The 24807-nt window shown below is 39.5% G+C and overlaps 2 protein-coding genes across 2 annotated transcripts; one reads left to right on the top strand and one right to left on the bottom strand.

Moving 5' to 3' along the window:
* Window positions 1–2433: 2433 nt before the first annotated feature.
* LOC101608165 (olfactory receptor 52E8) lies at window positions 2434–3372 on the bottom strand. Its single transcript, XM_004650720.3, has one exon. The coding sequence runs from the start codon at window positions 3370–3372 to the stop codon at window positions 2434–2436; it is 939 nt and encodes a 312-aa protein (XP_004650777.3).
* A 19041-nt stretch (window positions 3373–22413) lies between these two features.
* Window positions 22414–23367, top strand: LOC101594226 (olfactory receptor 52N2). The gene has a single exon (XM_004650948.2). It carries the CDS (start codon window positions 22414–22416, stop codon window positions 23365–23367), a length of 954 nt encoding a protein of 317 aa, XP_004651005.2.
* The last annotated feature ends 1440 nt before the right edge of the window (window positions 23368–24807 follow it).

Below are 24807 nucleotides of genomic sequence, written 5' to 3'. Positions count from 1 at the left end.
GCAGAGGGTGGACATCACCCCCTGGCCAACATAAGGTGGACACAGCAACAGGAGGGTGTGCCAAACACTGGCAGGGGGAAACTGGCTTTAGTACCCATAAACCCGCCCCCAACAATACACTCCCTCCAGGAGGCATTAACTCCCAAATCTCCATCAGCTGGGAACCTAGCATTCAGAACACCTAAGTTTATGGGGGACACCTGAATCAAACCACCACAGTGGCTTATCCTTCATTTCAGTGCACAGCTGAAAGACCTGAAAAGTACTGTCATTGAAAAGATCCTGAAATAGAAATTGAGACAGTGATTTTCACAAGCATCTAGGTGAGGCACTGCTCTATTAAGTGGACACTTGGCACTTCATTAACAGGTAAATAATACTAAACTAGAAAGTACATGTACAATTAAATTGGTCATTATAAAAACTTTTGAATATGGCAATTCTCACTATATTCTAAATATTGCCTCCTGTCACTGAAACTGAGAGATTGGCATTCATGACACATTTTGAAAATATTAATTTATTATTAGCAAAAATCAATTAAAAATCATGTAATTATGTAAGATGATTACTATGGCAACTTCCAAAGTCAAATTTGACTTTATCTTTGCTTGAATAGTATTTTACTTAAGTTATTTAGTCATTTAAAATATTCCTTATGGTAGCCTGATATGGTGGTGCACACCTTTAATCCCAGCACTTGGGAAGATAATTGCCATGAGTTCTAGACCATCCTGAGACTACATAGTGAATTCCAGGTCAGCGAGACCTCCACTTCAGAAAACTACACCCCCACACACACATATTTTTTTTTAAATTTTTTATTAATTAGTTTTGTATTCAGCAAATATAGTCAGTTTGGTATCATTATTAGGCTCATCCATGACCTACTCCCCTTTGGCCCCTCCTTGTTGAGGTATATGGGTCATGCATTGTGGAGTTAGCCCACAGTTATGGGTAAGATAAGTGTCTCTGCATATCATAACCCAACATGTGGCTCTGACATTCTTTCCACCCCCTCTTCCGCAAAATTTCCCTGAGCCATGTTGGGTTCATTTTTGGTCTGCTTCAGTGATGAGGTGGTGGGGGCCTCTGGGTCTCTGGCTCTCTGATTTGGTAGGAGTTGATTTTTCTCTGTGTTGATCTTCCTCCTTGTGCTGGTATCCGGTTCACCAGGAAAACAGCACCCTTGCTTGTTTAACCATTTTTCCTTAGTTTCAGCCGGGGCCCTTTTGAGGTATGATGGGGTGGCTCTCTCCTTAGGATCTACATCTATCTAAAAAAGAGAAGCAGATTCTCCAACGGAGAGTAAGATAGCACCAGGACAAATGAAATAACCCTTCCTTTTTTAATACAGAATTTAATAGGTGTAGGCCCTCTTGTAGCCCATGATTGATGGTAACTTGATAATGGACAGTGGGCTTATGTTTGGATATGGTTCTGACTTGTTTCCCAGCTCCAGGTCCTCTACCACTGCGGGGATCAGTTAGCCAAATCAAGAGTTGGTTCCCCACCGTGGCTGCCCACACACATATTCTTTTTTTTTTTTTTTTTTTTTTAAAGTAAGTGTTATCTCAATTTTCCAGGTGCTAACTTACTCTCCATTGGAGAATCTGCTTCTCTTTTTCAGACAGATGCAGATCCTAAGGAGAGAGCTGCCCCAACATACCTCAAAAGGGGCCCGACTGAAACACATATTCTTTATGGTAATTTGACATTTGATCTCTTCTGTTGTCATTATAGAGAACCACATTGCAAAAATTTTAAGGTTCTTTATAATCTTATTTCTGTACCTGCCTTCTTTTCTTCTGCATTAGCTATTTTGAAGTTCATGAATGATTCTCCTTTTTCTTCTTACAAATTTAGTGTTCAATGTCATCTGGTTAACATTCCAATGCACAAAATAAATAAGCATTCTTTCTTGTCGTCTCTATATAATGTGGCCAAATCCTTTCTTATGTTTTCTCGTGTCTAACACCTAGTTCCTCTTTATTATTTGTTTGACCACTACTCAAATTCTAATTCTCCTGTCAGTGATCATTTGACCCCTAATTGGTTGTCTCTATGAAATAAGTATCATTACTACCTGAAAGTGATTTAGACAGTTCCAGCAATAAACTCTTCTTTCAGCAAATTCAAGTACTCTTCAAACTTACTCTTGACGGGCATATTCTGTCTGGTTTCCATAGAGAACGTGCACTGACGTGAAACAGCCATGCCCCTAGCAGCTGCTGCCAGATTTCTTTTGACACATATGAAAATGCTCGATGGCAGGCAATGTACTTGTGACACTGAAGAAGGAGGGTTGCAAGTAAAAGGCTAGCTACATAGTGAGATTTTAATTAAAAACATTAATGATAAATTTTGGTAGAATTAATTTTGTTAGTAATTTTTATTATGAATTTAGGTTGTCTTGGAATTTATTCTTCCTACTCAGTCTTTTTTGACAAAAAGACTTTTCACCCTCTGCTGGATCTGTGTGGTCCTGATCCCATAAATGACAGGGTTGAGGGCAGGGGGGATCACTACGTAGAGATTAGCCAGGAGGATGTGGATATACTGCGGGATGTTATGGCCAAAGCGATGAGTGAGAAAGGAGAAAAGAGCTGGGCCAAAGAAGGCTAAGATGACACACACATGGGAGGTACAGGTGCTCAGAGCCTTCAGGCGGGCGTCTTGGGAAGGGAGGTGGAAGACAGTGTGTAAGATCCTGGCGTAGGACACGATGATAAGAAGCACGTCGAGAAATAAGATGGAAATATTCCCAAGACCAAAGTAGACATTGACTTTGATGCTGGCACAAGCCAGACGTGCCACTCCCATGTGCTCACAGTAGGTGTGAGGGATGATTCTGTGTCCACAGTAAGGCAGCCTGAGGAGGAGGAAAATGATGGGAACAATCATGCACAGGCTTCTCACCACCATGACCACGCCTATCCCAGCAATGATTCTGTTGGTGAGGATCATGGTGTACCTGAGAGGGTTGCAAATTGCCACATAGCGATCGAAGCCCATGGCAAGAAGGACAATGCTCTCCATGACTGTGAAGAAGTGGATACAAAAGACCTGAGCAACACAGCACCCAAAGCACAGCTCCTGGAGCCTGAACCAGAAGATGCCCAGCATCCTGGGGATGGCGGCTGTCGAGAGACTCAGGTCAATGACTGACAGCATAGCCAGAAAGTAGAACATGGGTTGGTGGAGGCTATGCTCAGTCCAGATCACAAACAGAACGACAAGGTTCCCAACGAGCGCGATCAGATACACGGCACAGAAGGGAAAGCCAAACCAGAGCTGTGCAGCTTCCAGTCCCGGAATCCCCAGCAGCAGGAAGGAAGAAGGGTGGGACTCAGTGTCATTGGGAGGAGGCATTCTTCTGCAGGCCGACGCTGCTCCTGGTTTAAAGGCTGCTGCGGGCTTCCACTGGGAAATGCATCTAGGCATAATGAGAACTACAGAAATTTAAAACAAAAACTACAGAAAATTAAGACAAAGAGTTCTCAAAATAATTGATACTAGGGGTTGGGGATTTAGCTCAGTGGATGAGTGCTTGCCTACCAAGCGCAAGGCCCAGGGTTCGGTCCTCAGCACCAAAAAAAAAAAAAAAAAAGATACTGAAGTCGCATTTCTCTCAAGGCTATTGATTCTTCCCCCTTCTTTCAGCTCTGCACAAATCATCCTAGCAACACCTGTCACCTGGACCTAAAGAGTGAGGTTGGAATGACAAAATATAAGCTACACATGGTTCTCCTGAGCTTGATGTTCAGAGTAAGGCAATTTACACAGTCCTCTCTTCCTAAAAAACAGACACTATGAGGAGATAATTGACTATAATAACCACTACCAAAACCATGGTAGTTATCATAAGTTTGAGATCTACTATTCAAACATTGTACCTACCAATGTTTATATCTAAATCTCAACTGTCCTTAAAATTCCTTGGTGTAGGTCTGAAGAGATGGCTTAGTGGTTAAGTGCTTGCTTGTGAAGATTAAGGACCCCGTTCTGAGGCTTGGTTCTCCAGGACCCACGTTAGCCAGATGCACAAGGGGGCGCACGCATCTAGAGTTCGTTTGCAGTGGCTGGAAGCCCTGGTGTGCCCATTCTCTCTCTCTCCCTATCTGCCTCTTTTTCTCTCTGTCTGTCACTCTCAAATAAATAAATAAACATGAACAGAAAAAAAAAAACACTTTAAAAATTCCTTGGTGTAAATTCTATTGTGTCAGTTTTTTGTTTTGTTTTTTGAGGTAGGGTCTCACTCTGGCCCAGGCTGACCTGGAATTCATTATGCAGTCTCAGGCTGGCCTCAAACTCATGGTGATTCTCCTACCTCTGCCTCCTGAGTGCTGGGATTAAAGGTATGCCATACCATGCCCGGCTTGTGTCTGGTTTTATAGAAGAGAAAAACTATTCTGGTAAGTGTTTATTTAAATAAAAAGATAATAAGCAAAAGAGTAAAGATTTGGAAAAAGTTTGACATTCGCCATACAACATAGCTTGGCTCTGTCTTTATAATAGTTGCTAATCTGAGGCAGAATCAAGTATTTAGAGTGGACAAAATTTCTTCAAAGATCAAGTCTGAAAGATTTGTAGTGACATTTGTTGAGACTTTGGTAAAGCTGTAATAGAGTGTCAGTGGTCAAACAGGTAAACACATAGAAAAGTAGCAAAAGATAGATAGTGGAGTCGAGTTGACAGTCTGGAAGCAGAGCCACACATGTCAGAGGGTCTAGGTATTTAATAGTAAGGTATTTTCAGGTGGGGATTTAAGATTAATCAACACAAAGAAATGATAACCTGTGAAATATAAATTATCCATGTGAAGTTCCTTTTTAAGAGCTTATTAACATCTGCTGTACTTGGAAGACTGTCACCTCAAATCCAACCATCTGCCTAGAGCTAAGTAAAGTGAGAAGCTTGAGGGCATGGGTCCCAAGGCTGCTTTAAAGACTTCTGACACCTTCAATCTCAGAATTCCAAATATGCCCTCAGTTTATGTTTACTAGAAGGATTTGTAGAGATCATTTAAAACTATCTTACTCATAATTAAGGTTTCTTTTTAAAATTTTTTAAAAAAGAATTATTTTATTTATTTGAGACTGAAAAAGAGAAGAGAGAGAATGGACATGCCAGGGCCTCTAGCCATTGCAAATGGACTCCAAACGCACATGTCACCATGTGCACCTGGTTTACATGGGAACTGAAGAATTGAACCTGGGTCCTTAGGCTTCGCAGGCAAGTGCCTTAACTGCTAAGCCATCAAGTCACATTTTTTTGTAGGAAACAGACACTGATTAAGTTAAACAAAGGTATGATTAGGGAAGTCTGTGAAATTTCCAAATATGAGGTACCCATGGCCCCCTCAAGAGGTGAGGAGACATTACTCTCCCACCAATGTGTGACATATGCATGGACACATGCCCAGCAGGAGCAGTACACTCAGCACTGGCATATGGACTCGTGACTGTGCCCTTGGTAAATGAGCATGGCGGCTTGCTTGCTGCGTTGACGATGTAGTTGAAATCAGTCTCCAGGTGGACTCATGCTACTGGATCTAACCCTTTACCTGAAGCCATGGTCTTAGCTGTTATGGAATGGCCACCCCGACGCTAAGGTCTGCTGTTTGAAATCCCCACTTCAAACACAGACACTCCTGTCAGGTGTGATGAGGGATGACTTGGAGGAGCCAAGAGTAAAGCAGAACTCTGCAAAGTGAAATTCTTCGCTAAGCATTTTTTCATTTAGTTCTGAAAGTAATCTTGGCTACTATTGTATCTAAGCTTTTAACCTCATACCTCACCTTGGATCTTAGTCTCAATAATAAAGTAAGGTCTACTGATAATTAACTTTGAGTTCAACTTAATGCCTTTAAAGTATAAAGAAAGGAGAGAGTCCAGTGGCAATAGCTATATTATATCCTTTTCTATCTACATGAAGGTACTGTGAAGTGTAAAGAATGCAAACTCATTGCTGCATTGACTCATAGACTATTCAGGTTTTGTCACTTTGTGTGACATAACATGTCCCTCTAAACACAGCATGTATAGGAAAAATGAGCAGAATAACAGACTACTTAATATTAATGGCACTGTAGAACAGGTTGAATCCTGATTCAGTTCTCAGCTCTCTAACCTTAGGTAAGTTATACTATGTCCTGAGTGTCACTTTCACATAGAAAAATAAATTAGCCGGGCGTGGTGGCGCACGCCTTTAATCCCAGCACTCAGGAGGCAGAGGTAGGAGGATCACCAAGAGTTCGAGGCCACCCTGAGACTAATTCCAGGTCAACCTGGACTGGAGTGATACTCTACCTCAAAAAACAAAACAAACAAGCAAAAAAAGAATTATACTGTTATTCAACGAAATTGCCAAAGCCTTATGTATATGAAATATAGTAATTGACACCAAGTATTTTTCTTTCCAGTGTCTCCCACCTTAGTATTCTTTATGTCTCTCCTCTATCATCAATGTGTGACATTGTATTCTCCACTCCATTGCTCTACGTAACTCAATTTCTATGAATCTAAATTCCAGTTCTAAGTATACGTTGCATAGACTTACCAAAATTCCTTTCTCATTCTCATGGAGGCATGGAACATGTGTGCATTCAGTTTTTTAAAAAAATACAAGTAGTTTAAAAAGAGCATTAATACACCTTGAAGATATTAACCGAATGTTTGTGTGTGTTGGGGAGAGGGTTGGTAATAAAGTCTCGGGGTGCCAGAGCTGATCTGTTAAAGTGAATGGTGGTAATTCCCTTTTGGTATTGCACTGCATGAAGAGATGGTAGAGGGAAATCCCAGGGAACATTCTCTCTCCCACTTGGTCAATTGTCAGTTCCTGTTATTTAATATTGTGTTTATGACAAGTCCCACTTTATCTTTTGCTTTATTTCCTTTTATCCACCTCTCTTTAAGTCTATGTGCTGTTTGGTCTACTCCTTTGAACTCTACTAAGAATGTATACAATGGGTAACTCTTGCTAGTGTCAGAACACACATCTGTTACAAAACTTATCATTTTAAAATTTGCAATCCAGTGGCATTTAGTGTATTCCCAATGTTGTGAAATTTTCACTACTATATAGTTCTCTGAAATGTTCATCACCCCCAAAATGAAAACTATATTCCCTAAGCAATCACTCCCCATGATTCCCCCCACCCCCTTCTAGCTCTTGGGAGCCTCAGCTTTGCCTTTGGCTTTAAAATGTGTGCCGGAAAGCTCACGTGAACGGAGTCATGCAATATGTAATCATTCATGTACAGCGTCTTCCGTGTACTCTCGTGATTTCAGTTGTATCATATTGTAGTACTTACTCTCTCTTTTTCTTTTTAAAAGGATTTTATTTTTAGTTATTTATTTGAGAGAGAGAGAGAGAGAAAGAGAGAGAGAGAAAGAGAGAGAGAGAGAGAGAGAGAGAATGGGCACACCAAGGCCTTCAGCCACTGCAGACAAATTCCAGATGCATGCACCTTGTGAATCTGGGTTTATGTGGGTCCTGGGCCATTGAACTTGGATCCTTTGGCTTTGCAGGCATGTGCCTTAACTGCTAAGCCATCTCTCTTGCCCTTTAGTCTCTTTTGGACTAAATGTTACTCCATTGTATGACTATATACAGTTTGTTTTAGATTCATTGGTCGGTGGATTATTGGATTATTTCCATATTTTGACTATTTTCAAATATTGCAAGTTTGGACACATACTTGTAAATCTTTTAGGTGCATGCCTAGAAGTAGAATTGGGGGCTTACAGGCATTATGTTTGACTTTATGAGGAACTAGAATAATTTCGATACCATGTTTTCCATAGTGACTGCATACATTTACATTCAAGCATAAGCAGTGTAATGGAAGAGGTCTACTTTTCACATCTTCTCTGGCCCTTGATGTCTTACAATTACAGCTAGCCTAGTGGCTACCACGTGAGATCTCATCATGTTTTGGATATGCAGTTCTGAGGTCACAGTGACCATTTGGACTTCTTTAGAGATGGGAAATCATTCGCTCATGTTTGACTGAGTTACTTGAGTTATAAGAGCTGTTCATAGATATTCTCTGGAGAGGTGACTCCTGTGAAGGACTTGATTTCCAATCACTCATCCCATCCTATGGGTTGTAGCTTCACTCTCTTGTTAGCATTATCTAAAGTAGCAGCAAACTAGTTGTAGAAAGAACTTAAAACCTTATTCACTATGACACCCACAACTCTAACAACAACAATAACGCTTTTAATGCCAGGACAGAGTAGAAAGAATATAGCCTAAAATTTCAAGTATTACTGTAGCAGTCAGGTCTGCATTGCTGGCAGAAATCACCCAACCAAGAGCAGCTTGTGGGAAAAAACAAGCTTATTTTCACTTACAGACTTGAGGGGAAGCTCCACGATGGCAGAAGAAAACGATGGCATGAGCAGAGGGTGGACATCACCCCCTGGCCAACATCAGGTGGACAATAGCAACAGGAGAGTGTGCCAAACACTAGCAAGGGGAAACTGGCTGTAATACCCATAAGCCCGCCCCCAACAATACACTGCCTCCAGGAGCATTAGTTCCCAAATCTCCATCAGCTGGGAACCTAGCATTCAGAACATCTAAATTTATGGGGGACACCTGAATCAAACCACCCCAATGACAAAGAGAAATATACTAAAGATAGAAGAATATGGGAAATGGAAAATAAAGGAAATTAACAGTATTTTAAAAGAGAAAAAAAAAATCAGAGGAAAGTTTGAAAGTAAAGGCCATGATTATGAATAGAAAGCAATGGATAGAGAATAACAAAAAAATTACTATCAGGAGGAGAAGAAGAAAAAAAAGAGTAGCCAAAAAAATCTGTTCAATTAATATTTACCACACGTTGGTAACTAATGTGTAAATGTCTGACACCAGTGAGAAAAAAAAAATAGAGTAAAATCAGGTTCTATCACAGACAAGTGAATAGAAGTCACCTGGAAAATATCAAATGCTGAAAATTTTACTCCAGCAAATGTAAACCTTTTTATTGGAATACATTTAATTGGGTTTAAGTTTTGGAAAGTATTAATTAAATGATAATTTTATTACGCACATTGTTCAAGTAGCTCAGCATGGAAGAGTAGAAAATATATTTGTTGTATCTGCTAGATAAATCTGTTTTACTAAGAACAAAGAAATGCTTAAAATGTATAATTTCATGTTATGATAAATGTTATGAGTAAAAGCAGATCAGTATTGATGGGTTACATGGAAAGACTTTCTGAGGAGGAGATATTTGAATTGAGCCTGAATGAAGGCACCTGAGCTTCTTGGAGAAACATGGTCACCCAAGGTTCTCAATGAAGGAGCCTAAAAGGTTTGAAGGGCAGAAGGAAGTTTAATGTGCCTAGAGTGAACACAGTGGAATAAGCCCTAGGTGTTGGTGATAAGAAGTCTACAAGAGGCCATAAGGCCATCTTGAGAGGCATGTGTTGGATAAGTCAAAATCATAGAGAATTGAACAAACAGGTTCTTTAAAAATTAATCATTCTATTGGGCTTGGGGGGCAGTTTATAGCTGTGTGTGTGTGTGTGTGTGTGTGTGTGTGTGTAATAAAGATAGATAGATAGATAGATAGATAGATAGATAGATAGATAGATAGAGGGAGAGAGAGAGAAAGAGAGAGAGGGAGAGGGAGAGAGGGAGGGAGAGAAGGAGGGAGAGAGAGAGAGGTTGAGATGAATGTGGAATAGAAAGTCAAAGGGAAAAAAATCCCAGGTATTTTCCAGAGGCTTACCAATTTAATTGAAAATCACAGAGCAAACATATTCTATTGGTGTGAGTAAAGGAACAAAGTTAGGGAGAAGCAAGGCCACACCGATGAGTTCCTTCCATGGTGTATTATGTACGAGGAAGAGATTGAGAGGAAGAATTCTCCTGGGTCCATTAACTCTACTAAGGTTCCCAGGATACTATGGCAGTTACCATCGCAGGGAAAGCAGGACCAAGGAAGTATATATAAATATCTTCTACTCATCATAACAAGAAATGTGTCCCAGAAACATGGCAAAGGATGGTTCGTAGAGATCAAGGTAAGTTATATGTTGGTTATATTGTGAAACAGAGAGAGAGGGCTTTCTGCCATGCCAGAACAAAGCAACGGAGAGAAAGCAGAAGTACACAAACGCCGCAGAGAGAATGCACATTCTACTCACAACCTCCCGAGGCTCCACATAGTTATACCTGTGACTGTGCGGCTTCCCATGTGAAAGTAAAAGCAGAAAGCTCAAGAGGGAAGATTTGTGCCAATAGATTTCACATCAATTTAGACATTGTGTCATGTGGGCACACATGTGAATACCAAGAAAGTAAGGGTTATGTTCCTTTATTTTCAAAAGTACACAAGATATACCAAAATGAATCCAAGATATATTTCTGAAATGATGGAGTTCATGACTAAACAAATAAGCAAGGACCTGAGAAACGTAATTTTGTGAAAATAGGATACAGGGCTAAGACGGTGAAGCATCTGAGGAAGAGAACAAGGTTTATGATTGACAGATGGCCATGGGAGGCAGGACTTGATGAAGATGAGAAGGCATACATTATTTCTTCCATACTTATAAATTCTAGCTGGTGCCATATAACATATACTAATTGAGGTGAGTATTTTAAGTTTTTACAAATACAGCAAATTAAAAACACATTTTGTTTATCACTAGGATTCTGAAAGAAGTGAGGCAAAAATGAACACTGGAAAACTGACAGTTCTTTGCTATTCATAGCAGGAGAAATACTCATGTCTAATGATGCCCACCTGCATCCTTCTGCAATCCTCCTGATGGGCATCCCAGGTCTAGAACATGCACACAACTGGATTGGCTTCCCGTTCTCCTTTGTGTATCTTATTGCAGTCCTGGGGAATGTTGCTGTTGTATTTGTGATCCAAACAAACACAGTCTCCATGAGTCTCAGGTAAAAGGAATGATGCAGTGCCCACAGAAGCAGAGCCTCAGGAGGAGAAACACCAGTGGAACAACCTTGCACAAGCTCTGCAGAATTTCAACGCCAGCAGTGACAACAGTGCCTTTGTTGGTGACGATCATGGTATGTCGAAGGGGTTCGCAAATGACCATGTAGTGATCAAAAGAAAGAGCCAACAACATAGTGGTCTCCATCGCTGTGAAGAAGTGGATGAAGAACATCTGAGAAAAGCAGCCTCCAAAAGATATTTCTCTGAGACTGAACCAGAAGATACCTAACGTTTCAGGTCCAGGTCAATGGAAGCCAAGATGTCCAGGAAGCAGAACATGGGCTCAGCCTTCTCTCCAGTCCCTACTTTATTCTTTAATACCTAGTTACCAGATTAGCTTGTATTTAAGGAGAACCCCCCCCACACACACACTTTGATCAAGTCCTTCCAAAGCCACCAAGAACAACCATGAAATACTAAGCTTGATTTTTCTTACTTCTAAAGTGGTTCCTGTGTTCCTATGGCCATCTCCTGGTTCCCTTCTGAAAGCACTAGGTTAACTAGGAGACACAAAGGTCAGTGGACCAACAGTGCTGACAGCATACTCACCAGGTGTAAAATGTCCTCCCATGGGTTCATGTGTCTGAACATTTGGTACCCCACTTGTGGCACTGATTGGGAAGACTGTGGAAGCTTTAGGAGGTGGAGTCTTTTTGGAAGAAGTGAGTCATTTGGTGCAGGCTTTGAGATTTTCTAGCACTCCATCTTTTATGCTTGCTCTCCGCTTCCTGTATCAGCTGAGCCATGACCAGCCAGCCTGGCTTGTCTTTCTCACCATAATGGAATATGTCCTCTTGAAATACAAGCCCAAATAAACTCTTTCCTTCCTTAAGTTGTTTTTGGTGAGGTATTTATTCACAGAATCGAGAAAGGAGCTAACACACCAGGGTACTGGGGGAAAAAAAACCTTTAAGATGTACTATCTTATCAATTTCATGCACATTACTCAACTCTGATTGCCATGCTATGCATTATTAGAGCTTCAGAATTTATTCACATTATTGCTGAAAGTTTATCCCTTTGACTGAAATCTCTCCTCCTATCCTTTCTAGCAAAAAATATATTCCTTTATTGCCCAACCCAGAATACTGAGGGGGTCAAAATTAATAAGTGGCTAGGACAGGCTGAAAACAGATAAGAGAGGCAGGGATTACCTGCAACCAGCATCTCAGATAGCTCAGGAATCCAGGCACATTGCTCATGGCTCCTCAATATCCCTCATAGAAGGTTCTTCTAACCAGAGGTGGGTTTTGGGCACTCAGCTGTGCTGCCTTGGGCATCACAGTTACAGTAAAACTGTTCTTTCTGTCTTCACTTTATCTGTTCTAGGATGTGCTACTCCAACACTGTGTTAGGGCTTGTCCTTTGGTCTCTTGTAAAGGGATGCTTACCTACCTGTGGGTGGCTGTCAAAAATCAATGTAGGGAAAATCATAACATAAACACCCATTTCATCATGTTGTTATTGTCTCTCACAGCATGTCTGTCATATTCCATTGGTCCCACAGACTAGTCCTGATACCGTGAAGGAAGTAACCTGTACAAGAGGAGGATGTAAGTTTGGAGAGTAGCCAATATTAACAAATAAAATTGTTGAAAGTAAATAATGCAATAAATATTTTTGAAAGACAACCTTGAAAAAGAGATCAATGTACCATTATCTTGATTATAGTGATGTCTCATGCCTACATATTATGTTGGACTCAAATCACACATTTTAGAAATAGTTTGTTGTGTAGCAAGTTTCTGACAAAATTATAAGAGTTCAATTATTATATCCAAATTGAAGAATATCTAAAGAATAATACCTGAAGTGAGGTGGGAATACTAGATATTCTGATATTTCAAATCATTCCTTTAAATCACACATAATCCTAAGTCCAGCATAAATGGGGACACTGCAGCCTGGAGTAAATAGGCCAGACCCATTTCTGGTCCCCTCCCACTCTCCGGGTCTGAGTTCCTTGCACATAAGTGTGTGGGCGGCCACAGCCCTCTGGAATGAGGAGATCAGACTCCTGTATCTGGGTTTCTCCTGCCTCCCCAGTCTAGGTTGCCTGAACTGGTCCATGTCCTGGAGGGCTCAGCATGAAGTAGGCTAGATCTCTGTCCCTTTACTCCTCCTTGGCCCCTGGTTCTTGTAGGTCCCATTGTGCCTTGCTCAAGGAGGCCTGGCCCCTGTGTGAGCTGTAGAATCAGGCCTTTTATTCTGGTATCTTGACTGGACACTAAGTACCAATGTCCCTGTTCACCTGAGTCAGAGGGTGAATGGGCCAAAGGACATAAACTTGCTCCCTCCTCAATAAAATAAAGACTCTTCCTAAAATGGGTAGACAACAATGCAAAAAAGCCAACAAAAGACAGAAAACTGACATATCTCCACCAAAGATGCCTAGTCCTACTACAGAAGCCTCCAGTGAAATCATAGAGAAGTCAACAGAAATTCATTCTTAGAATTAAAACACAACAACCAATGAGACCCTGGTTAAAAAAAAAATGCTCAACTTGAAGCAAACCATCAAGGAACTAACAATGGTATCAATGAAATTGAACAGTATCATCTCCTAGAGCATTCAGCATTTGACAGTAGGCTTAACTTGATGGAAGAAAATATTAGAGTCCTCCAAAGAGATGGACAAATTGAAGGTAAGTTGAGAAATGGAAGACCTCAACAACTGGTTGATTAAGCTTAATGAAGTCTTGATCAAATGCAAGAATGGACTACAGAGCTGGGTGTGGTGGCGCATGCCTTTAATCCCAGCACTCGGGAGGCAGAGGTAGGAGGATCATCATGAGTTCAAGGCCTCCCTGAGATTAGCTAGTGAATTCCAGGTCAGCCTGGGGTAGAGTGAGACCCTACCTTGAAAAACCAAAAAAAAAAAAAAAAAAGAACTACAAGCATCAAGAAAATCAGAATTCAAATTGAAATCATACCTCAAAAAAGAGAAGGACATGGTACAAAACAACACAACAGAAAACAAAAATCAAACAGAATTTATGAAAGCCTCTGTAGACTCACTCACCAACAGAGTTACTCATGTGGAAGACAGAACCTATGACCTGGAAGATAGGACAGAAGAAATCAACTGGGAGGCCAAAAATTTTGCTAAGTTCAAAAAAATCAAGTGAACAGAATATGAGGGAACTTTGGGACACTCTAAAATGATAAAACATCCAGATCATGGGCATACCAGAAAGAGAGGAAATCCAGACCAGAGACATAGAAAACATACTCAACAAAATTATTGAAGAAAATTTTCTGCATTTTGCAAAACAGAGGTCCATCCAGAAACAAGAAGCCCACAGAACACCAAACAGGCAGGACTAAAAAAACTCTCCGAGACACATCATAGTTAAAATCCTTAACAATGAAAACAAGGAAAGAGCATTAAAAGCAGCAAGAGAAAAGCAATTCACAACATACACAGGCAATTCTATTAGAATAACACCAGATTTCTCAGTGAAAACCCTGAAAGCCAGAAGGTCCTGGAATGGAACATTTCAAACTCTAAAACACTGTGGCTTCTAACCCAAGCTACTCTACCCAACAAAAGTATCCCTCATAATACATGGTGAAAAAAAAACTTTCCATGAAAAAAAAATCAACTCTATAATTATATGAACATAAAGCCAGACCTACAGAGAATACTTGAGGGAATACTCCACACAGAACAGTCAAACAGCCAATCTCAGGAGCCAACAAGAAGATCACAATAACCAAAATAGACCAGGCTCAAAACAGCACATAATACAAATAAGCACCCAAGCCGGGCATGGTGCTGCATGCCTTTAATCCCAGCACTTGGGAGGCAGAGGTAGGAGGATTGCCATGAGTTTGAGGCAGTTTGAGGCCACCCTGAGACTACATAGTGAATTCCAGGTCAGCCTGGACTAGAGTGAGACCCTACCTTCAAAAAAAAAAAAAAAAAAAAAAAAAAAAAAGCAAGTAAGCACCCAACCACATTAAATACCTCATCATGGCTGGGATTAATTCAAACCTCACAGTAATAACCTTAAATATTAATGCTCTTAACTTATCCATCAAAGAACACAGGCTAGCAGAATGGGTCAAAAAACTGGATCCTTGGGACTGGAGAGATGGCTTAGTGGTTAAGGTGCATGCCTGAAAAGCTAAAGGACCCAGGTTCAACTCCCAGGACCCATGTAAGCCAGATGCACAAGGGGGCACACACTCTGGAGTTTGTTTACAGTAGCTGCATTCCCATTCTGTCTTTCTCCCCCCACCCTCTCCCTGACTATTTATGCATCTCTCTCTCATAAATAAATAAAACAAAATATTTTTAAAAAATTGGAGAGTGACTGGAGGACTTCCCATTGAGATCAGGAACAAGACAGGGGTGTCCACTCTCACCTCTGCTCTTCAATATAGTACTGGAAGTCCTAGCTCAAGCAATAATACAGGAGAAAGAAATAAAAGGGATACAATTTGGAAAGGAAGAAGGTAAGTTAGCTCTATATGCAGATGACTTGATTCTATACACCCAAGATACTCCATCTCAAAACTCTTGAAGGTGAGTAACTCCTTTAGAAAAGTAGCAGGATACAATATCAATGCACAAAATCTTAGCCTTCCTATATGCAAATGACAAAGATACAGAGAAAGAAATAAGGGACATTGTCCCATTTTTAATAACAACAACAAAATACCTTGGAATACCATTAGCCAAGGAAGTGAAAGATCTATATAATGAAAACATAAAAACACTCAAAAAAGAAGTTGAGGACTTGAGAAAATGGAAGGACCTCCTATGCTCCTGGATAGGCAGAATTAACATTGTGAAAATGGCAATCCTACCAAAGGCAATATACAGATTTAATGCAATTCCAATTAAAATCCCAACATTGTTCTTTACAGAGATAGAAAAAATGATTTCAAAATTCATATGGATAGGCAGAAGTCCTCGGATATCCAAGCATATCCTCAGCAAAAGAAATACCTCTGAAGGCATCACCATACCTGATCTAAAGATATATTACAAAGCCATAGTAATAAAAACAGCATGGTACTGGCATAAAAACAGGTCCAATGGAATAGAATCGAGGACCCAGACTTTGGGTCAAGCAACTACAGTTACTTGATTTGGACAAAGGCCAAAACAATAGAGGTTGGAAAAAAGACAGCATCTTCAACAAATGGTGCTGGACAAATTGGATAACCATATGCAGGAAACTGAAACTTGATCTCACCATGCACAATACTAAAGTCCAAATGGATCAACAACCTCAATATAAGACCAGAAACTTGGTTACTACTGAAAGAAAGTATAGGAGGAACTTTCCATGATATAAGAATGGAAAAAGACTTCCTGAACAAAATCCCAGGAGCACAGGAACTTAAATAAGGGTCACTCAACCAATGGGATCACATGAAGCTGGAGTTTCTTCACAGACAAGCATACAATAAGTAAAGCCAACAGATTACCCACAGAATGGGAGAAAATATTTTCTGAACATCCAACTGACAGAGACCTAATCTCAAGAATCTACAAAGAACTCAAAAAGTTAAACAACCCACACACAAAATGGGGCAAAGAACTGGACAGGCAGTTCACAGAGGAAGAAATACAAACAGCAAACACATACTTAAGAAAATGTTCATCATCCCTGATCATCAGGGAAATGCAAATTAAAACAACTATGAGATTCCACCTTATCCCAATAAGGATAGCAAACATTAAAAAATAAAATGAAAATAAATGCTGGTGAGGATGTGGAGAAATAGGAACACTCATCCACTGTTGGTGGGAATGTAAAATGGTACAACCACATTGGAAAGCAATATGGAGACTCCTAAAAAAAGCTAACTATAGAGTTACCAACAGACCCAGTTATTCCCTTACTGGGCATCTACCCTAAAACCTCCAGGCCTCTGTTCAGAGAGATTTGCTGAACCATGTTTATAGTGGCTCAATTTGTAATAGCTATGAGCTGGAATCAATCCAGATGTCCATCACTAGATGAATTGATAACTAAGATGTGGTATATCTACATGATGGAATTCTACACAGCAGTAAGAAAAAAATGACACAATAAAAATCGTTGGGTCCTTATATGATCTGGCTATTGCTTACCTCCTTAAGTTTATTTTCACTAAGATGCCATCCATGTTCATATCTTAATGTATTCTTAGCATATTATGAATACATCATATTCTCTCTCTTCTCTGGAAGTTTTCAAACCATCTCTATCTGATTCAAATGACATGAGCCTTTTATTTTTCTTTGTTTACATTACATTTGCCTGAATAACTATTTAGGGAGGACATATTTTCATTAATATTTTACTTCCCAAGGAAAGCTTTTGTGACAGATGGCCTAACAAGTGTAGATGCATTCATTTAGCCATATTTTGAATATCTGTTATTCTATGCGTCTTGTACTATGTTAAAGTGTGAGATGTAAAATAAGCATACATATATCTAGATAGGCTTTTTCTTACTTTAGTCATAATAATATGTGCATATTGTTTACTAATCATTACATTTGACACAAGTTTGCTTGAAAGAATTATTTATGTTTTCTTCATGTTAAATCATCCATTTTACAATTACATATTACCTCCCATGTCTCCTTTTATTGCTTCTGATTTAATGTCTATTTAATCTGATATTAACATGACTAATTTAGTGGTGATAGTGTACCATTTCTTTGTTGTCATTTCAAAAGAGTAGCTTATTCCTTCTCTTTGTTTTCTGTTTTAGTTTGTCTGAGACATGGTGTTCTTACAGTATACACAAAATTAAATCTTACTTTCTTACCCATTCACTATGCCTTTTAATTGTATCATTAATGTATTGACCCACAGTTTGTCAACAGGTAATATCTCACACTGGTTTATGACTTGCTTTGTAGTCTCATTGCTCCTTTTATTTCTCCCCAAGAGTCTTTGTGCTTAGGTAGGAAATGGAATCAACATAGGTGTCCATCAACTGATGAGTGGATAATGAAAATGTGCTACATATACACAATGGCATTTTACTCAGCTGTTAAGAAAAATGACGTTATGAAATTTGCAGGAAAATGGATGGAAATGTGTCAGACACTGCCAGGCACTGGCTGGAGCCTTCAGTAGATGGGCCTAAGCTGCCAGGCAAAACTAAGGACCTCCAAGCTACAGGCCACTCCCTCTCCAAGCCTGGAACACCTGAACTTAGGCTTCCCAGTGACCTCTGGCCAGTTGCCTAAGAAACTCCTTATATGGTATCAGCCCTTCACCTTTGCACAGCCCTTCCCCCTGTACCCTATGCCTTCTCCCTGCTGCTGCTATGTGCTGGGATGTATGTCCCCATATGCTGATCAGGCATCAGCAATCAACCTTGTACATCCAGTCCCCTTAGGACCCTCTTTCCACCCTCAACTGCTTATAAACCCATTTCTCTATTGATTAAAGCGAGCTGTTCACAGAGACTGTCTTATGAAAGTGATTCTTTGGCGCGCTTACCGCAGTTGCCTGGACACCTTCAGGGGAACCGTGGCAGGTCCCTGAGGATCCAGGGACGCACAGAATTGGGAAAAATTGTACTGAGTGAGGTAAAAAAATACCCAGAAAGAAAGAAAAAAACAAAAACAAAAACATGGTCTCACTTATTTGTGGTTTTTCACATTTAATGTTTGTATGTATGTAAGTAAGGGGTTGCAAGGCTGAGTAGGGGCTATAATTTGAGATAGAAGCCCATGAGAGAAGAAAATGAGGAGGAGGAAAGGAAATGTAGCATGAAAGCAGAAAGGAGGCTAAGGTGACGGGGCAGAGGAGCAAGGGAGAGACAACTGGAATGGAGGGAAGGGAAGCAAAACACGTGCTTGAAAACACCATAAATAAAAACTATTTTTAATACAATTTTGACTAATTAATTAAATTATTCATTAATTTAGTCAGCATTTCTTATATAATCAATGGAAAACTAGCTGTGATCATTTATTTCATCTTTTTCATTTTTTTTCTTCTTAGAATAAAAATTAGTATTACACTAAATAGAAGTAGGTATTCTGGGAATACTAGATTTGTCTTTACTATTTCACAAATTGTAATGCTTACAGCATATTGTATGTATCTTAAGTAAACCCGAAGCCTGTCTTATTTTCTGGAAGTGTAATAGTCACAATGGAGCACACAGCTTTGTGTTCAATTTGGTCACAGATGTCTACATAATGCAACAACACACAAAGAAAGACTATGATTTATAATATAAATAAATTATAAATAAATATAAATTTATAATATAAAGTCTATGATTTATAACTGAAGGGGGTTGGTACTGATATGCTTTTAATGAAAACTGAAAGATGACATCCATTTATTCTGTGTTTGGCTGAAATCTTCATACATTTGCAGTGAGAAATCATTTTAAATTGTTTTACAGTCCTTTCAATAGTAATTTTCTCAATAAAATATTAAGACTATCATCCAACCAACAAAGCATATGCAAGTAAATGTGATACTGTTTTACCACCATTTCAAAAAGAAAAAAAAACATGTGTTTATTCCAATAATTATAAACTATTATATTAATCAACTTTATAAATTTACAAAATAGAACATATAAAGGATTCAGAAAACCTTTCTGTGTTATTTTATAGGGTGTGTATGGTTGACTCACTTTCTTTTATTAATAATTATCTATAAATCATATCTCTATGAATATGTGTGTATACATGCATATTACATAAATAGTAAGTGATGAGATTGAATTTTAGTCAAGATAAATGACATGGGCAAGACAACACTATTTCTGTGATCAACAGAACTCCTAGTCAGAGTACACGCTGGGGAGATACAACTTTGGTAAAAGTTTATTTTTTTGTTAACCTGCACTAAAAGCACTAATAGACCGAAATTATATCAAATGTCCCACAGGAATTTAATTTTCCAACCAGAGCCCTCTGAGACACTGTACTGCAAAGACCCAGTAGGGTGCATGCACACACCCGAGGCTGCAGAACACTCAAAAGGTACAGCCATGGTGGGCAGGGGTCGAACTCTAGACGCTCCAGACTCTCCCTCATGGACACGAGTCGGGTCTTTGCTAACACTGAGGTGACTTTGATTGACTTTCAGCAGCACTTGCTTTCTGAAAATAAGCTTTAATTCTCTGAAAAACACGTGCTTGGTTTCACTAACACTTTATGTCACATTATCATCCATGTGGGGGATAAATGTGAACCAAGTCTGAAACCACTTCATAATTCCTCAGAGACAGCAAAGTTCAAGTAGTCATGGGTTGCAATGGGAGAAAAATAGATTTTTTTCCTTCCCTGATGCATCCGTTATACTATATGATACTGAGAATTGTTTTCAGTGGACATGGGTGGGGAAAGAGGGAGAAATGCAAGATTAGAATACTAGGCTGTATTGAGAGGGCTTGCTGGAAGATGTGCTGTAGAAATCCTCCAAGGCAAGTTTCCCATGCAACCAGATTCCACACAGCATCTGTATAAAGGGTTCCAGGACGAGACTCCAGCAATCTCACAGGTCATTTTTCTCATGTGGAGAACCTCCCAGTGAAAGACTCCCTTAAATTCTCACATTTGTACCATCTCTTCTGTAGTATATAATTAAGAATAAGATACTTGTATCTTGCACATGAAAATCAGGTCCTAAAGGGGAAAGTGCGGGGGGGGGGAGGGTATTACCATGGGATATTTTTTATAATCATGGAAAATGTTAATAAAAATTGTGAAAAGATTAAAAAAAAAGAAAGAAAAGCAGGTCCTTCCTGTGTCATCATGACTTGTTTATACTTGACTTACATTAAACAAGGGTTAAGATAAGGTTGCTGTTGTAACAGGTCTTCTTTGAACTCGTAGGGGAAAACTCAAACTTTGTTTTGAACCTTTCCTCAGCTGTCCTGTAAGCCTAGATATATTCAGTCACCATGCTGTTGCGTTTTCTCATCTATGTACAACACAGTTGAGTACAGGATCAACCCGCACTGGAAAAAGGGCATTTCATCTATTTGGCTAAGGTTTCTAAAAACAAACAATTAAAATGCTTTCATGTATAAGGAAATCAATACATACTTATTAAATGAACGATGTGTGTCATACATTCTGGAAATTATACTAACATGTAATAGCTTTTACTGAATTCTAGGCATTGGGTAGAAGAGTGATTCTCATTTTGTCTTTTGAGCACAACCTCAATATGGACTACTATGAGTCCTTTCCTCCCCATGAAGATTTCTAGTATTTGTGCAAAGAAATGTTTGCTTGCTCAAGTTGAGCCCGTGGTTTTTGTTGCAAAGAAGCTGTAGTCCAAAGACTACATGTTTCTTTCCTAGGCTTGTAATAGAATATATTCTTGTTGTATTTTGAGAGAACAGAACTTATTTGCTTAGTTTTCTTTCTTTTGGATATATGATGGTACTGCCAGTAGTTCAGCTAATTGTAGGCCACCGTGAATCCATGAAACTGAAATGAGCAGTTCTCAGCAGAAGTGTATGGATGGAAGAGAATGAAAAGCTGGTATTGATTTGTTTGCCTGTGATTTGGTGAATGTTGTGGGGTGATTTTTTTTTTTTTTAATTTCAAGGTAGTCAGGGTCTCTGTGAGGGTTGACCGCTCTAATTTGTAAGCCAGCAATGCAAACTCCCCAAAATTATGCTTCTCCAAGAACTTGGGATTATTCTTCTGAGGTTGTGGCTTTGGAGCCCTCTGGGTGTGTTGGAAGCAGAGACATCTAAGGATCATTCCACACAAGCCAGCCTTCCTGAGGAAAGCTCCACTGGGCAGTCGCTTCATTCCTACTTGGTAGTAGGAGCTTTGCAGGGATTTAGGAGGAAGGCTGTCTCTAGATCTTATTCCAGATGAAACAGACATTTATAATGCTTTTCCTATCTAAACAGAAGTGTATTTGACCTTAGTAAAATTTCCTTCTTACATTTGACATCCCGATTTTCTATCACAATGAAGGTCTCAAAATCCTACCCTACTTTTCTCAGCCTGCCCGCACAGTGACACAAGTTCCAGCAAGGTGCATAGTTCCACCTTCATTGACATGCATCCGTCAAGAGAAGCCCGATCTCATAGAATGTTCTAAATTGAGGTAAGACGTCACAATCGTGGTAACAACAGTAGTGACTGCTACTGATATTTACTTAATATCCACTATGCAGCCTTATTATACTGTGTCAACTTGTCTTTTTGAATAATCTTGTTAGCTTTATGAACTTGGTGCAACTACTATATCATTGTAGAGAGTGAAAAACGAGTGTCAAATTGATGAACTGGTTAGCCTCATGTACTATATGAAGTAAACAATGCAGATAGATTATGAGCAAAAACAGAATTAATCACTTCTCATTTTAGGTCTATCATTTATTTTCCAAGCTCCCTACTTACCTCTGGCTCATATTCTGGTCCAGGGAACTGACCCTGCTAAGGACTATAAGATGCTCTCATCCTCTGAGACATCATGCCTGCAGCCAACAGCTCCAGCCTGATGCCAGGATTCTTCATCTTGAACGGCATTCCTGGGCTAGACGCTGCACACGTCTGGATCTCCCTGCCGTTCTGCTTCATGTATATCATTGCTGTTGTGGGCAACTGCGGGCTTGTCTACCTCATTGTCCATGAGGAGACACTGCACAGGCCCATGTACTACTTCCTAGCCCTACTCTCCTTCACTGATGCCACCCTGTGCACCACCACTGTGCCCAAGATGCTGTGCTTATTCTGGTTCAACCTCAAGGAGATTGGCTTTAATGCCTGCCTGGCCCAGATGTTCTTTGTCCACACGTTGACTGGAATGGAGTCTGGAGTGCTCATGCTCATGGCCCTGGACCGCTACGTGGCCATCTGCTACCCGCTGCGCTATGCCACCATCCTCACGAGCCCTGTGATTGCCAAGGCTGGTCTTGCCACTTTCTTAAGGAATGTAGTGCTCATCTTCCCATTCACTTTGCTCACCAAAGTGCCCTATTGTCATGGAAACCTTATCCCCCACACCTACTGTGACCACATTTCTGTGGCCAGGCTAACCTGTGGCTATGTCAAGGTGAATGCCATCTATGGTCTCACGATTGCCCTTTTGATTGGTGGGTTTGACATGTGCTGCATCTCTGTGTCTTACACAATGATCCTGCGGGCCGTGGTGAGCCTGTCCTCTGCAGATGCTCGCCACAAAGCCTTCAGCACCTGCACATCTCACATCTGTGCTATCGTCATCACTTACGTGCCCGCCTTTTTCACTTTCTTCACTCATTGCTTTGGAGAACATAATATTCCCCACCAGTTGCACATCATTGTGGCCAACCTTTATCTTCTAATACCTCCTACCATGAACCCCATGGTTTATGGAGTCAAGACCAAGCAGATTCGGGAAGGTGTAGTCAAATTTCTACTTGGAGACATGACTGGGATTAGCTAAAACAAATGCATTTAAGAAGCAATTCATTGTTTGCAATGGGGTAGATAGTAGAGAATAAAGTAATAAAAGATGGATGCAATGGTAGGGTCATCTAATATGTAAACATTTAAAAAATATTCTATTGAGTTATTTGCAAATAGAAAGAGATAGAGAACAGCGAAACATAAAGAGAAGAGAAGAGAGAGAGAGAGAGAGAGAGAGAGGCATATCCAGGACTTCTAGCCACTGCAAATGAATTCCCAACACATGTGCCACTGTGCATCTGGCTTTACATGGTTACTGGGGAAAAACCAGATTTTCAGGCTTTACAAGCAAGTGTCGAAACCACTGGGCAATCTTTCCAGCCCATAACATGTGATTCTTTTGAAGTCTTTGCAAGTGTATATTATGGAGTGTTGCTTATTTGTTCAATTCTACCCAAGTACATAATACAGAAATTAAAATGGAGCTTACTACTTGGAGAATTTTAAAAATGGTTATAGAATAATAACAGAAAGGTAATTAAATAAGGAATGCCATAGGTACAATGACATTCTGTAGGCTTACAGCAACATTGACCAATCCTTTCCTCTTTATTAAAGAAATCTTTTACTTCTTCTATTACATTTATTTTTAAGTTTTCATTTTTTTAGTGATTGCATGTGGAATTGCTTTGTTTTCTATTTCAGACAGCTTGAAGCATAGAAATGATGCTGATTTGTTTGTATGTTAACTTTGACCTTGCAACTTTGTTGAATTAATTCAGTATTTTTAATAGATTTTGGATTTTTAAATAGATATCATAATTTGTAATCTTTAGATGGCTTGGCTTTTTTCTTTTTCAATTTAAATTTTTTTTTTTTTTGACTTCTTTCCTAATTGATGATTAGGGCTTCCAGCACTGTACTGAACAAAAACAGTAAAAATGGACCTTTCTATGTTAGAGAGAAGGGAAGCATTTTTCTCTCTGTATGATGTTATCTGTTGACTTATTTATATGTTCTTTTGTGTTGAAATGGAGTCCTATAAAACATTTGCTTGGCGATTTTTATAAGAAATTCTGATAAAAAATTTGTTCACATTTTGAATGTTTGAATTTTTACCTATTTATTAACCAATCAATTCACTATTTTCATTTTTTAAAGAAAACTTCCTCCTATTGAAAAAATTTTATCCCCTTCCTAAAACACTTACACATCCCTTACTTCCACTCCATATTGATTTCATAAAGGAAAACTAATGAGTGTTTCTCCCTTTTGGGAGGTAGTGAGTGGAAATATATTTTGTTCTGTTTTGAAGACAGTTTCATGTACCATAGACTAGCCTTGAACTTGCTTGGGAGCTAAAATGACCTTGAACTTCTTTCATTTAAAAATGCCTTTATTAAAGAGTTTTTATACCCACTAAAATAACCACAAAAGCTTCAACCTAAAGATGTGAATGATTTCTGCACTCTTTTTA

The sequence above is a fragment of the Jaculus jaculus genome, chromosome 3, assembly GCF_020740685.1.
Source record: "Jaculus jaculus isolate mJacJac1 chromosome 3, mJacJac1.mat.Y.cur, whole genome shotgun sequence".
In the NCBI taxonomy this organism is placed as follows: Eukaryota; Metazoa; Chordata; class Mammalia; order Rodentia; family Dipodidae; genus Jaculus; species Jaculus jaculus.
This window is presented reverse-complemented; position numbering and strand designations above follow the sequence as displayed.

Excerpts from the sequence above, each read along its gene's own strand:
- LOC101608165 (XM_004650720.3), bottom strand. The coding sequence starts at position 3,372 with ATGCCTCCTCCCAATGACACTGAGTCCCACCCTTCTTCCTTCCTGCTG.
- LOC101594226 (XM_004650948.2), top strand. The coding sequence starts at position 22,414 with ATGCCTGCAGCCAACAGCTCCAGCCTGATGCCAGGATTCTTCATCTTG.